The sequence below is a fragment of the Canis lupus genome, chromosome 30, assembly GCF_003254725.2.
Source record: "Canis lupus dingo isolate Sandy chromosome 30, ASM325472v2, whole genome shotgun sequence".
NCBI lineage: Eukaryota > Metazoa > Chordata > Mammalia > Carnivora > Canidae > Canis > Canis lupus.
The window spans coordinates 27,603,141-27,617,525 of record NC_064272.1 but is presented as its reverse complement, the minus strand read 5'-3'; the positions used below and the strand labels follow the sequence as shown (position 1 = coordinate 27,617,525).

General features: G+C 47.1%; 1 protein-coding gene across 9 annotated transcripts in view; it reads right to left on the bottom strand.

Moving 5' to 3' along the window:
* The window catches only part of TLN2 (talin 2), a 426,878-nt gene that overhangs the window by 47,801 nt on the left and 364,692 nt on the right, over nt 1–14,385 (bottom strand). For 8 of the 9 annotated variants that reach the window (XM_025472602.3, XM_049104468.1, XM_049104470.1 and 5 more), the window contains 2 exons: nt 11,971–12,090; nt 4,761–4,907 (listed from right to left, as the gene is read on the bottom strand). In XM_025472602.3, the coding sequence (XP_025328387.1) occupies nt 4,761–4,907; nt 11,971–12,090 (267 nt within the window). The remainder of the gene's footprint in view (nt 1–4,760; nt 4,908–11,970; nt 12,091–14,385) is intronic. The other variant, XM_049104474.1, reaches the window with a different exon arrangement.

Here is a 14,385-nt window from a genome sequence, read left to right as displayed (position 1 = left end):
CTGGCATAAAAACAGACACATAGATCAACAGAGAGCTCAGAAATAAACCCAAGCATATGGAGTCAATTAATTTATGACAAAGGAGCCATGGACACAGGAGAAAGGACAGTCTCTTGAATAAATGATGTTGGGAAAATAACACAGCTATATGTAAAAACAAAACAAAACACAACAATCCAATTAAAACTGGGCAGAAGATCTGAATAGACATTTTTCCAAAGAAGACAAATAGATGGTCAACAGGAACATGAAAAGATGCTCAACGTCATTAAATATCAAGAAAACGCAAATCAAAACCACAATGAGGTATCGGCTCACACCTGCTGGCATGGCTATCATCAAAAAGACAAGTAATAGCAAGTGTGGCAAGGATGCAGTGGAAAGGGAGCCCTCATGTGCTATTGGTGGGAATGTAAACTGGCACGGCCACTAGGGAAAACAACATGGGGGTTCCTTAAAAAATTACCAATAGAACTACCCAATTGTAGTATTGGGTACGTATTTGAAGACAAATTCTAACTCAAAAAGATCTGTACCTCTCTGTTCACTGCAGCATCACTTACAAAAACTAATCAGTAGAAGCAACCTAAATGTCCAATGATAAATGAATAGATAAAAGAAAATATGGTATGGATTATCCAGTAGGATATTATTCAGCCTTAAGAAGAATGAAATTTTGCCATTTGCAGCAACATGGATGGAGCTGGAGGCCATTATGCTAAGTGAAGGAAGTCAGAGAAAGAAATGCTACGTGATCTCTGTCATATGTGGATCCTAACCCCCCCTCCCCCCCCCAAAAAAAAAAAACCCAAGCTCATGGATACAGAGAACAGACTGGCAGTTGCCAGAGGCAGGGGATGGGAGTTAGGAGAAATGGCTGAACTTTTCTATTTGAGTGCATCGAACAAAAATTAAAAAAAAAAACAGGAGAAAACAAAACTTAACCAACTAATCTCATAGAAAAAGGGATCAGTTTTCTGGTGGGAGGGAAGGTGTGGATCAAAGTTTAAAACATAAACTTTGTTACAAAATAAGTACTAGGGATATAGTGTACAACATGGTGACTACAATTAACTTTCATATATGTCACACAGCAGTGTTAAGAGTAAATCCTAAGAGCTCATCATCAGGAACAAATATATATATATATGTATTTTGTATCTACGTGAGATGATGGATGTTAACTTATTGTGGTAACCAGGTGTAGTAACACGAAAGGAAATTATCACGCAGTAGATGCTAAACTTAATACAGTTTGCCAATTAGATCTCAAAACCAGGGGAAAAAAGTGAAAAGCTAACCAAAAGTGAATTTTCTCTCAGGGACTCAATACAGCTGATGGGTTAACACATATTTTGGTGTCAATATGTCAGGCTGAGTACCAGCATTATCATTTGCTGGCTAAACAACTTTGGGCAAGCTGTTTGACCTTAGTTTTCTCATCTATAATATGGGGATATTATTTCTTGCCTATCAGGGTTGTTGGGAGGAATAATGGGGGGGGGAGGGATGTTTATCAGCTCTCTAGCACTGCATAAAGTAAGTGATCAGTAGAGAGCAGATACTTTTTTATTTTTTTTAAGATTTTATTTATTATTCATGAGAGACAGAGAGAGAGGCAGAGACACAGGCAGAGAGAGAGAGAGAGAAGCAGGCTTCCCACAGGGAGCCCAATGTGGGACTCGATCCTGGGATTCCAGGATCATGCCCTGAGCAAAAGGCAGGTGCTAAACTGCTGAGCCACCCAGGGATCCCCAAGAGCAGATACTTTTAATAGGATTACGTTCCTGAGATCACAGAGAGGTTTTGGCTTCTGTGAAAGGCGTGGCCATCTCTGCCCCCCTCTAATCAGATTTTCTCTAGAACAGCCTTCTGTGACTACTCATCATTCCTGTCCTTGATTGCTTCTTGACTGGAAATTCTTCAGGGTGGACCCTATCATGGCTAGAGCCCAGAGTGTACCTGTGTATGTCACCTCTCTACCCTAACACTCCCTTGAGCTATCACCAGGCACTAAATAATAATTTGAGTGACCTGAGAGTCCAGCAAGTTGACTGTATTCACTTCAGTGACTTCCACGCTAGAAACCCTTTCCTTTTTTTTTTTTTAAATTATTTATTTATTTATTCATGATAGAGAGCGAGAGCGAGAACGAGGCGCAGAAACACAGGAGGAGGGAGAAGCAGGCTCCATGCCGGGAGCCCGACGTGGGACTCGATCCGGGACCAGGCGCTAAACTGCTGAGCCACCCAGGGATCCCCTAGAAACCCTTTTCTGCCACCTGCCACCCATCACCTCCTCCAGAACACCCTCACTGTTCCTAGAGACACTTCCTATAACACAAAGCTAACTCCACCACACCTGTGGGTACAATTTTCCCCTGCTGTCAAGGGAAAATGAGCTCCCTGCACAACCAGTTCAACTTCTCTGGCCTCCCACCACACTCTTGCCACATCAACCAACTCCTTACTTCCCCAAATATCCCCCTCCTCTCTTGCAGTCTGCCCCTGCCTGTTCCCCAGCCACCAACCTGCTCATCCTGCAAAAGCCGGCTCAAAGTCTCCACTGTCCTCATCCAGAAACACAGCTGTGCTTCCTGAGGGTTCCACAGCACTGTCCCTGCCCTCAGGACAGCCCATTTAGCATGGGTTAAAACAGCATGCTTCTGGCTAGTGACTGGAGACTGAGTCTGGAGACAGTCTGGAGCTGTCATATTCATCTGTGTGTGCACACACCCACCATTCTTGACTATGGCTGGCCCAAAGAAGAGTCTGAAAATACTTCTTGAATGCACTGTTTAAAAACACACTGACCAGAATGAGGAGTTACAGCCTCAGTGAGAGGCACATGGTTTGTATGTTCTCTTCTTCCTGTGCTGCTCAGATCTCAGCAGAGGTGGTGGACACAGCCTAGCAGGCCGGGCAGAGCGCCCACCTCCTGAGCACCTGCTATGTCTCAAGACTAGCCCACAAGGATTGGTTCCTCTTCCTCATTTGCCTGATCCTCCTTCCCAGAGTTAAATGCCACTATGTCCCACCAGGAAGAGTCGGGATGGTACAGAGCTGGCCTGGGAATGAAGTATCCAGTTTCTGGAAAGAATTCCCAGAGGACAGGTGACAAAGGCCAAGACAAGTAATCATGAATCTGGGAGGAACGTTCTGAGCCAGACTGGAAGAAAGAGAATTAATTCAGAAACAGTGTCCTGCCTGCTACAAAAGGCATGCAAGTCAGTGTACTGAGCAGCGACTAGGCCCTAGGGGATGAGGACACAAAGGTGAACATGTCAAGGGGATCACGGATGGTGGGAAGTTATAGACACAAACAAGCCATGTAAGACACACCAGGTAGAGATGAGAGGACAGGAGCACGTAGCAAGAAAACACTGAAATGGTTGAGTCTGGCCAGCCCGATTCCCTGCCTGTGAGCCACCTCCAAGTGTCCTACGTCAGGGACCATCTGCTGGGACAGGCAGGAAGACTGAGAACAGCTCAGGGGGATCATGTTACTTGGTCCCACTGGCCAACACCATACAGCCTGGACCCCCCGCCTCCCCTCCTTTGGGTGCCAGCTCCGAGGTCTTCCACAGGGGAACTTGGCCAGGGTAACTTCAACAACAAGGAAGGGCTTTGAAAGGAGGGAGAGATTCCTCCAGCGGAGAGATTGATTTCGTCCTCCTGTGCTGTCCCAAGGAGGCCTGGGCGGTCCTGTGGGCCGTGGAGATGGCCAGACGTCGCTCAGCTTTGGCGAGGGATCACATATAGAGCAGCGTCTGTAAGGCAGCTGCCAGGTGAGGGGACCCCTGTTGCCAGCTTCTAAACAGGGAAGAGCTCTATGTCCTGGGAACCTGAGTGAAGGGAGGGAAAAGCCAGCAAAGCACAGAGGCTTCAGCCTGCACTCCGAGCTGCCTGCACAACAGTGGTCCTGAAAAAGGACTCGGGGAACTAAGCAAAGCAGGAGAGGAGTACACTTCAGGGGGTGAGGGTGGGGAGTGTAAGGCAGCTATGGGAATCAAGGGACGACGAGAACTGGCTTTCTCCAGCAGGGAACCCCGTGGGAGAAGAGTGTCAGAGATGGTTTACAGAGAACAGCAGCTAGGATCTATATAATACACAGTCTGGCACTGTGCCAAGCACTTTTACACACATCACCACATTTCATTCTCACACCCCAGGGGCCAGGCATTGTATTTCTCTGTGCTCATTCTGCAGATGAGGGCATCGAGGCTAGGAAGGGTGAAGTCAGTTGAACCCCTAGACCCCACGCACAACACTGTGGGATTCTCTCCAACAGTTGCTGCTAGAGATCAGCAACCTCCAGCCTGTCCCTGCTCTTTTAACCAAGGTGCCGTGTGACTTCGGGCAGAAGTCCTCCCCCCACTTCACAGTCTGTTCTGGGAGGAAGGTTATTACACCAACAGAACTTCAGGCCCTTCTTAGTTCCCAGGAACTGGGAGCTTCCCTGAGAAGGAAGCTCAGGGGACTAGTGTCATAAGGGGTAGCAAGGAGGGGCTCCTGGTGCTCATGTGACTTTGATTCCAGTCCTGTCCAGTCTGTCTGCAGGAAAGTCCACCAAGGAGGTGTATCACAAACCAGGGCCCTGACTTTTATGGGATGGTCCCTCTCATGTTCTGAATTACCCCAGCCCCCTGAGGTGCCCCCTCCCTGGGGAATCCCTGCGTGAGGGAGGAGACCACCAGACCCGACTGGATCCATTTGGGATTGGCTTCCTGCTTCTGTCCCTGCCCTGGGGCTGCTCCTTACCTTCTCTGTGACTGCGCGGGCACACTCGATGAGCTCCCTTTTGGTGTAGCTGTCTGTGGGGCATATCTGGAGCGCCCCCGCCTTCTGCACCAGGAAGATACAGCCGTGGCCCAGGTCTTGCACACGAGTGCGAATCTGGAAGCCGATCTGTGGAGGCAAGCCCAGGGTGGGGAGGGAGAAGCATGATGGATTCTTACCATTGAGGTCTCCCCTGTGTGGAAAATTTTCTCCACGTCCTATGGGAGCCTGGCTAGGAAAATCCCACTGCTCTGGGGAGTCTGTGCTTGCTGGAGTATGGAATTTGGTTGATTTGACTTCCCTTTTTAGAGCCTGTAAAATGCCCAGAGTCCCCAGGAAGCAAGCCTGTGTCTCATCATCCTAGCCTAATGCCTTTCTGATATTTGTTACTTTTCCTGGTATATTGTTTACTTGTATCCGGAGCCACCTGACAGAAATGGTAGTTAGATGAACTGGGGGTGGGGAGGGATAATTATTATTCATTCATGCATTTATTGAGTCCCTACTGTGTGTCAGGGCCTCTTCGAAGCAGGGATTGCATTTACTTTCATTTTTTTCTGCACCCAGCCCTAGAGTAATTAGAAGTTGAAAACATAAAGCTTTTGTAAGCAGCATAAAACATTCAGATTCCTGCAAAATTGTTATGTTTATAATAACACCCCCTTCTTCAGCTGTGTCCCGTGGTGAGGGCCAGCATGCTGGGCCCAGCCTTCCTATCAGGCCAGGTTAAGTTTTCCTTAAAAAGCTACAGTTTTAGAGCTAAAGGCTCAGCAGGCACGCATTCTTTTAATGACCCCTGGGGTGTGTGATTATAAAAGGTATTTTGCCTAAAAGAACCCAAATGAGCTCCACTATGGATCGGCTGCCAGCTGTCTCTTTAAGGCATAATAAATTCCACCTTCCCAAAGTTTGCATTCCTTTTGCTGTTTCACATTAATTTTCATTTTGGTTTGATCAATACGGCTGCCATAAATAAACTGCCCTCCAGCCCAGGTAAGCAACTAAAAAAACACCTTAAGCTTTAAGTTAGTAAATGTTATTTCCTAAGACTCCATGATAGCAAGAAGCTGTGGCTTCTCCTTCCAGTAAATACCAAGAACAGCTACTAAGATCTCAGGTATGTTGAGTAAAAGCTGGGAGATCTAAATTGCTTAGGTGCTATCTTCCAGCATCATCTGATTTGAGTTCAAGGCAGGGCAGTCTTGGGGTAGTGAAAGGCGCTGCAAATGTTAGCTCTGTTATTGAAACACCTAATACTTTAGTGAAAAAAAGTAATTCCCCAAGGCCCAAAGGATGCTTAAATTCACTTAAAAGAAAATTTTCCTGGTTCAGAAGGTGGAGCTTTGCCTGTTTTGGGGTGCTGCCCAAGCTTCACAATCAGGGAGGACTGCTTGTGGACCACCTCCATGTGGAATACAACACGAGGATCATACAAGCTGGCAGCTCTGCAAACCAGCCCACCACTGAGGAGGGGAAAGGCACTCCAGTTCAGCCACCCATCAGCACAAAATGTAGCTATTTGTTGGGCATGTCTGCTGGCTTAAACACAAGGCTTAAACACAAGTTGAAGCAGGGGGATGCTCCATGAAGGCTGAAAACTAAACCTGGCTATTAAGGCTTTTCAGATCCATGTACTTTAACTCCACACACTTGAGGGTCAGAGCTAATCCACAGGCAAGGGTTGCATGTCAAGATGACCATAGATAGGTCTCTAAATGGCAGGCATTGCTGGGAAAGCCAGGTACGGGGCACTGAGAGGAAGAAACAGAATTTCAAAATAAACGTGACCTCACTAGTTCAACCTCCTCACTGATAGATGAAGAAATGGTGCAGGCTCAGAGAAGTGATGTGATTGGCCCAAGATCACACAGCCAGTGCCTGGCAAAGCCAGATGAGAACCCAGGTTGCTCCTACCAGCACAGCGTTCCACCCATCAGATCACTGTTTACTAACTTCATTTTTTCACCACTTAGCATCAGTACCACCCTCTACTCTCCCATCACCAAATCTCTCATGGAAATGCAACATGTAAAATTGATATAATTTGTTATTAGTATACCCTTCTTCTATGAGCTAAAATTTACATCATTGGCTCCATAAACAGTCAATGAGACTAAGTGAATCAAAGTTTAAAAGTTGGGTTCAGGGATCCCTGGGTGGCACAGCGGTTTGGCGCCTGCCTTTGGCCCAGGGCACGATCCTGGAGACTCAGGATTGAATCCCACATCAGGCTCCCGGTGCATGGAGCCTGCTTCTCCCTCTGCCTATGTCTCTGCCCCTCTCTCTCTCTCTCTCTCTCTCTCTGTGACTATCATAAATAAATAAAAATTAAAAAATTAAAAAAAAAAAAGTTGGGTTCACAAGACTTATAGAGCCTTAGCCACTGACTCGTTTCTGTATTTTGCTTTGGCTGCAGTGTTGAGAAAATCCTGTTCTGTGTATAAAGCAAACAAGAGCAGCTTTCCTGTAGCCCTCTGACCGTAGCAGAGAGCAGCTTATCAGCCTGAGGTCTACATAAAACCACCCAGGGGTTCATGGTAAGGTGCCAGTAGGCTCCCAATGGCTTACTATGTGGCTCAGCCCAGAGTTTATTAAAAAACACACACAGATTTCCCTAATAGTTTCAGAAAGAGTTGTTTAAAAAAGTGAGCCTTGAGTCAAATGTGCAGAACTTCCAAAGCGCCTCCCTGGGTCAGGGCTCTGAAGAATAAGGTGGGAAACCCCTGTGCTAGGAAGGACCAGGCTGAGAACATTCTCTGTGTCCCACTTCTGCTCCCTGCTTGGAACCACGCCTGGACTTCCTGTCTGCGCAATGGTGGGCACTGGGGTAAGCACAGGCCTCTTAAATCACTCTCATCTGGAGGTGCAAGGGAGAAGGGACCTGCTGCCGCCAGGTCTCAAGCCTGAAACCTATGGGCAGACAGGACATCCTCCATGACATCCTCAAACTTCTCAGCCCCCTTGCAAGAGGCCTTGCTATGAAAAACACCTCAACATCCTGGTGCTCAGCCCCTTCCTTGGAGGGGACACCATGCACGCAGCTAAGGATCCTATAAATGCTTGTGGAGCTGGGACAGTGGTCATTATGGAGGAGATTCCAATTAGGAAGCACAAAGATTAGCACCAGCAAACAAGGGTATAAGCCTAAGATAAAGCAACAGTTGTACAAAGCCTTTGGGGTTCTTGGCCAACCCAGGGCTTGGTCCTGGTGTCGAGCCTGTGCCAGAAGGTAATCACACAATTACCTTCTTGGTGCCCGGAGGCCTCCATGAGGTTTGGCTATGCAACCCTCCTATGTGCTTGGCTGTGCAGTCCTATCAGGACAGCCACATGGGAGGGCATCATGAAGGGCATGTTGAAACAGGCTTCACTTATTTTCACTAAGAGGGGCGAACACAACAGGCAGGGGCGGGATCTCAGGATGCCAGCCCCACCTCTGCTCTCAGCCCTTCACCCACAGGGGCAGCACCGGCAGCAGAAAGGCCCATGGGTCCTACTGCTGGCCCAGCCCCCTTCCTGGCCACCAACTCCCTGGGTGAGCTGGCTAACCTCCTCTGTTCCTTCATCTATGAAATGGGACAGAACCTGCCCTACGACCCAGGGCTGATGGACCAAGTGAAAGGTTATATGTGAACACATCTCAAAGTAGAAAGTGCCAGGTGAACGTTCACTGCTGTGACGAGAGGCAGCCTGCTGAGGAAAAAGCAGCACAGTCTGTGATGCCCTGGGTTTGAATCCTGATGTTGCTATGTTTCCTTATTTACTCACTCGAAACTTCACTTATTCCAGAAAGTTATTTCAAGTGGCTTCCACACTGACTCTTGTAGCTGGGTGGCCTTGGACAGTTTAAACTTCCTGAGCCTCAGTTTGCTAACCTGGGAAATGGGGAAGAAAAAGGATCGTACGGCTGTGAGGGTAATGGGCTAGCACCCAGCACGGACCTGATGCGTTGTATGGACTTGAACATCTCTATTATTCTTTATCATGGGTACATGGGCTAGCTAAGGGGAGGCGCTTAAAGGGGACAACACAAGCAACACACTCTACTGCAACTTCCCAGAACATTCTATACTGCTGGAGGAACATCTGAGAAAGGGAATGCATTTTTAAGTCTGCCAATGAAAAGGTAAAGGCTTTAAAAACAAGAACTTCTCAAAAAAAAAACAAAAAAAAAACCCAACAAGAACTTCTCAAAGTGACACTAAGTTTCTCAGCAAATCTGACCAGCCCCCAGGGTGACTGGACTTACCACCAGTGTGTATTATAAAGGAATGTTGCTCAGAGACATTTGACTTGGGGTTTTAAATTGGTGACTGCAGCAAAGCATGACTCGAGCATCAAGAAAAACCCTCAACTCCCTTCTTGCCCAAATAAAAGTAAAATGGGCATCGTCTCCTGGTTTTATGCCTTGGGGGGAAATTGCAAGTCTGGCCTTTATGAAGTTTTGCATCAAGTTTCAACTGGAGGAGGTCTCAGAAATTCAGATTGTCTTTACTGCTGCAAACTAAACAAAACGTACAAATTTTTCTCAGGCTCTCAAAACAATCACATCTGAGACCCGGTCAAATATCATTTGCCTGGAGAGTTTGTGAATACTGAACAGGCAATAGTGGACGCTGGCTGACGGGCTTTACATTTCTCCTTTGGAAAAAAAAAAAAAAAAAAAGGAAAGAACCACGAGTGCACAACAAAAACAGGCCATCACTTGCCACCTACAAAAAGTGTGTCTTGGAGCGGAAAGTTTTAGAGAATTCTCGTGTAGACACCCATCTCATTTTTGGGAAAAGGCTGTGGTTTTTGCCACAGGCTCTTGACAAATAGTCCTGCCAGCTTTGAAGACATGCAGTATTACAAGTGGTCACAGTAGAGTTCCCTTGGAGACAAAGCTGTAGTCACTAGATCTTTCCCCCCAGCATTTATATTTAGTCCTTATGGCTCACAGGATCTACATTTCCCTCTTTTTAAAAGAAGAACAGTGATTTTAGATTGTGCAGTTGCCTAAGGGTTTTAAACTTTCCTGAAGAAAGTAGTTTTCACAATGATGTTAAGGGGGGTTTGAGTTCTCCATGGCAAAAGCAGCAGATAAAGCTCCTGCTTGATGTTCAGAGGGCAGAGCTAGTGCCTCTCCTGTAATTGTCACATTCTGGAAAAGACCAGAATGCTGACTCGGTAGAGCAGCCTGCAGGACTGCAGCAAGGGAGCAGCTTCTTATTTGCCCTGGACAGAAATACTTTCACATGCTGTGATGTGGGGCCCTCTTGGATAGAAAACTAATTCCACAGTCTTGGAATAAAAAACTACATTGCTTTAGGGATCTCCCCAACCTTCTCAGTTTTCTCCTAAATATCTGTCTGGCAAATGCACACAAAGAATTTTCCTTAGCAAGCCACTGGTAATTTTATATTCTCTCTGCCCCTTTTTTTGCTCCAGGTCACACTACTCTTGTGTCTGGAATGTAAAATATAACTCAGGACACAATGGTGTAAAGGGAGAATCTTAATGAAAACGTCAGCTGCTACAAACACTGGGCCAGGAACTAAAGTAATTTTGTGCTGTGCTTTCAGTGATACCTTTTCTTTCCTGGCTGCCCTGGCAATATTTCGTATTATGCTTCATGGTCTGGGTTGCAGGAAGAATATCTGCTTGTTTCACACACAGGCTAGGGAGCTCTGAAGAACTCAGATGTGGAAAGGTCTCCATGGATCAGGGGCCTCCTCACTCAGTAACTCAGGTCGGGCAACATCTGAACCCACCAGACGGCCATAGATTCCATTTTTAAAGATTTCTGGAAACAGATCTAAATCTTGCCAACAGCCTCTTCGTCTTTTCAGTCCCACAAGCCTAACACTTCTTCCTTTTGTCCAAACTGTTCCTTCCTGTAATGTAAGTTCCCTTAGGCTTGTTTAGGAGATTCAAAATTACACAGAATGCTGATATGTGTGGAGGGGGTGTGTGCTGATTTTTCTTTCGGGGTAGTGACTTAACAGACTCATTACAAACACAGTTTTTCATGCTGCAGCCTAAATACTCAATGGAACTAAAATCTACAAGTGCAGGCACTGTTAGAAACCTACGTCATCCCATGCTAGATATATATGTATGCAAGTGCATACATATGAAACTCCTGTTTACATGCGTTGTTATGACATGTGTTAGCAAGTGATTTTGTTTTGGGTCATTTCTGCATTATCTCTGGGGGTCTTTGTGAAGACATGCTTAGAATGCACTCCTGGCAGACAGAGCACTAAGTGACCTGGGAACACAGACTGTCACAAGCTGTCTACTTCATTTGGGAGTATCATAAACAGGATTTGTGCTTAATAAAAGGCTCCCTGAATGTCACAGAATGCAGTTACCTTCATCTTCCCAGTGTCCCTGCCATCTACTCCACTATTCTTTATTACAGACTGAGCTCTGTGTCTCTAAGGAGTCATACGGTAGCTCAGCATGGACACCTTCTGCGTGCTAACACTGGCACGGCTGTGATTGGCCACGCACAGCTCCAGCCAGCCTGTTTGCTTCCCAGTGGACCACTTGATTACTCAGGCATATCGGATGTGAAAGGGGGCTCTTAGAAAGTGGCCTCTGGGATTAAACTTTTGCCAAATGACTCTTATGGGTGTAGGCATTCTAAGCAAAGTCTATGTTTGGCTGCTAAGGAAAGCGAGTTTAGGGAAGGCAGGTAGGTGATAAAGAGGAGTCTACAGGAGATGTGGGGGAGGGGGACAGTTTGTAAAAAGCCACCAACAGTAGTCAGGCAAGATTTTGGGTCTCAAATGTAGGCAATCCAGCCCTTTCTCAGATGGGGCAGTGAAATTTCTTACTTGGCTCTTCCAATACTGCTGTGAGCCTTTGGAAACCAGGAAAATCACTGAGGAGGAGGATGTGCCAAGCAAGAAGAAGATGGCAGCGTGTGTTCTGCCCTGGGAGTCAGGCGATGGGCTGGGAGACAGGTAACCAGGCTGACCGCTCTGAACAGAGGGTGTCTGTCTGAAAGCCCGCTTCCCCAGATGGACCTGTTGGCCTCAGAAAGGACAGTGAGCCCTGAGCACAGCCTGGGGCTACTGGGTCTGAACCTGGTTTTAGCTATCAGGCCGGAATCTTCTAGGGTGGAGCTAAGCTATGAAGAATCCCCCGGGAGTGGGTACCAGTGTGCATGTGCTTCTCAAGACAGGGGCTTATGGTGGCAGACCTCCTCTGGTTCCGCCGTGGCTGCCGCCATCTGGCCCTGGAGGGCCAGGTGCCCATAGTCACTGGTCATTTGTGAAGCCAGTCCTCCCAACTCCTCCGGGTTAGTAACCGACTTAGTCATCTGGAAAAAGAAAACAAGCAAGACACACACACACACACACAACACAACACAACACACACACACACACACACACACACACACACACAGAAAAAAGCATGAGAACCATGTGTTAATACCACTGGAAGCCAAAGGGTTTCATTCACTTTTAAGCTCTGGGCTTGCATCTGGGGCTGGACATGGGAGAGGGCAATTCAAGCAAAGCCCATGCTGCAACGTGCACAACAGGCCAGGGCCCCTCTCGGGCCAGCAGGTCCTGGAGGGGCCAGTGGGTGACATGCTAGGCTCAGGCTGAGTAGACCTCCCCCCAACAATGGTCCACCCTCGGGGATAAGTGCGGCAGCCCCAGCCCTCCTGGCCCCGAGGGTCACCAGGAGACTCCCCTAGGGAAGTGCAGGGGGCGTGAGCCCCGGGCAGGGCACATCCCTGGTCATGTGCTTCTGCAGAGAGCTGACCTGGTCTCTGGGAACCCAGAAGCAGATCCCACATGGGCAAGACAGCATGAGGATAAGGCCTTTAAGGAAATCTTGACTGAGAAGTAAGGGGTGAGCCCAATGTCTGGGTGGAAGATATTCTGAGAATACAGCTTTGTAGTAAGTTTATACCAAAGGATGACAAGGGTTCAGCCACAAATTTGGTTAAGAGTACACTGTAGCCTAAACGGTCCAGCTCTTTTCATTCTTAGGAAGTTCAGTTTTTTCCACCTGCTTCATAGAAAAACTTACCTAAATTTGTTCTACCTAACTAACACACCAGTTTTTAGTTTTTCTTTGTCCTCTGACAGAACGTCTCTCAGTGCTCCCAACAGCAGTTTTAACTGCCACCCAGAAAGGTGTCCTCGATCCTTCTGAGTAAAAGACTTCTCCCCTGCTGCACTTCTTCTCTCTCTTGGTGGCATTAGAAGACCTTGACTTTAAAGGGCTTAAAAAAAAATATTTTAAATGGCTCCATATCCACTAAGGCTGGATGAGGATGGGTAGCAGTCTAAGGCATGTTTGCCAGGAAATGTCACAGGCTTTCAGGCTTAGGTGTAGGTTCCCAAGGAACACATGCTGAACCCTGAGAGACAGAGAGGCTGCACCTTAGAGCTGCTTCATTTGCACCCTGCCATGGGGAGCACAGCGATTCTGGGGCATCCTGAAGTGGCGATGGGGATCCTTGCCAACTCAGGGTCTGGGCCAGCTAAACTAAGAGCAGCCATGTAGCCCCCAGTGGGGCTACTAAAGAGAATGGACCTGCTGAGAACCTAGGCCAGGAGATGTTCTAGAAACAGGATGAGGCCACTCAAAATATTTTCATCTCCTGCTACGCTGTGCTCCCTGCTCAGAAGACTTGGCACTGCAGGTCTGCCTGATTTGACCTGTGCCTTGTCCCGGAGCCCCCTGAGCAGTACCAGCTTGGGCCTGATTCCAGCTCTTTGAGTCACTGAGATGGGCACTGCTCCTATTCCTCTTCCCAGCCCAAATCCTATTAAGCAACAATGAGCCTGGCATGATCACAGAGTTTCTAAGGAGGAGTAGCAGCAGCCAGGGAAGCCTTTGTAGTCCAAGCTCAACCTCTAGTGGACACATGACTACATGACAAAATCATCCCGAGGTGCTGGCCGGGTGGGGCAGGAAACACGCCACGGCTTAGTCTGGTGGTCCCTCCAGCTGGGAGGCTACTGAATCTCTCAACTCAGGCTCACGTGGCAGCAGCAGAGAGGCAGCTTCCAAAATTTTATTCCATGACATCTGAGCCTTGGAAGGTCATGAGGAACTTTCTTACTATGTACTCCTATTTATTCTTTGAGGACACCTTTTGTACAACTTTTTAACACATCAGAAGCATTCTCTCTCAATGCCATTTGTACCTAAGATGCACATGATACAATTCTAATGGCAATATATTTTAGCCAAAAAAAAAAAAAAAAAAAAAAAAAAAGGATGTTGAAAATTGCCTCCAAAGGTTTCATGTCTTCTGTTGTCAGAGATATTATCTTTATGTAATCATGCTGTTTCATTTTGCCTAAAAGACAACCTTACTGTCCAAGTACTGTAACTTGATTCCATTAGACAATCTCTGTTCTACCCCTACCTCTTCTTTTGTATTATAACTTTTTAGAAACACCTCAAGTCCTTTGTGAGGTGAATAGGATTTTTTCTTTCCCCTTATGTCCAACTTCCTTCTCATTTTCTCTCCTTCCTTTGTTCGCCTATCCTCATGACCAAGTTACAATTATCTGTAATTCCCTCTTGCAGCTTTTCCATGAAATGGGAGCTCCAGTGGACAGGGTTGTCTAGGCCACAGGCAGCCAGA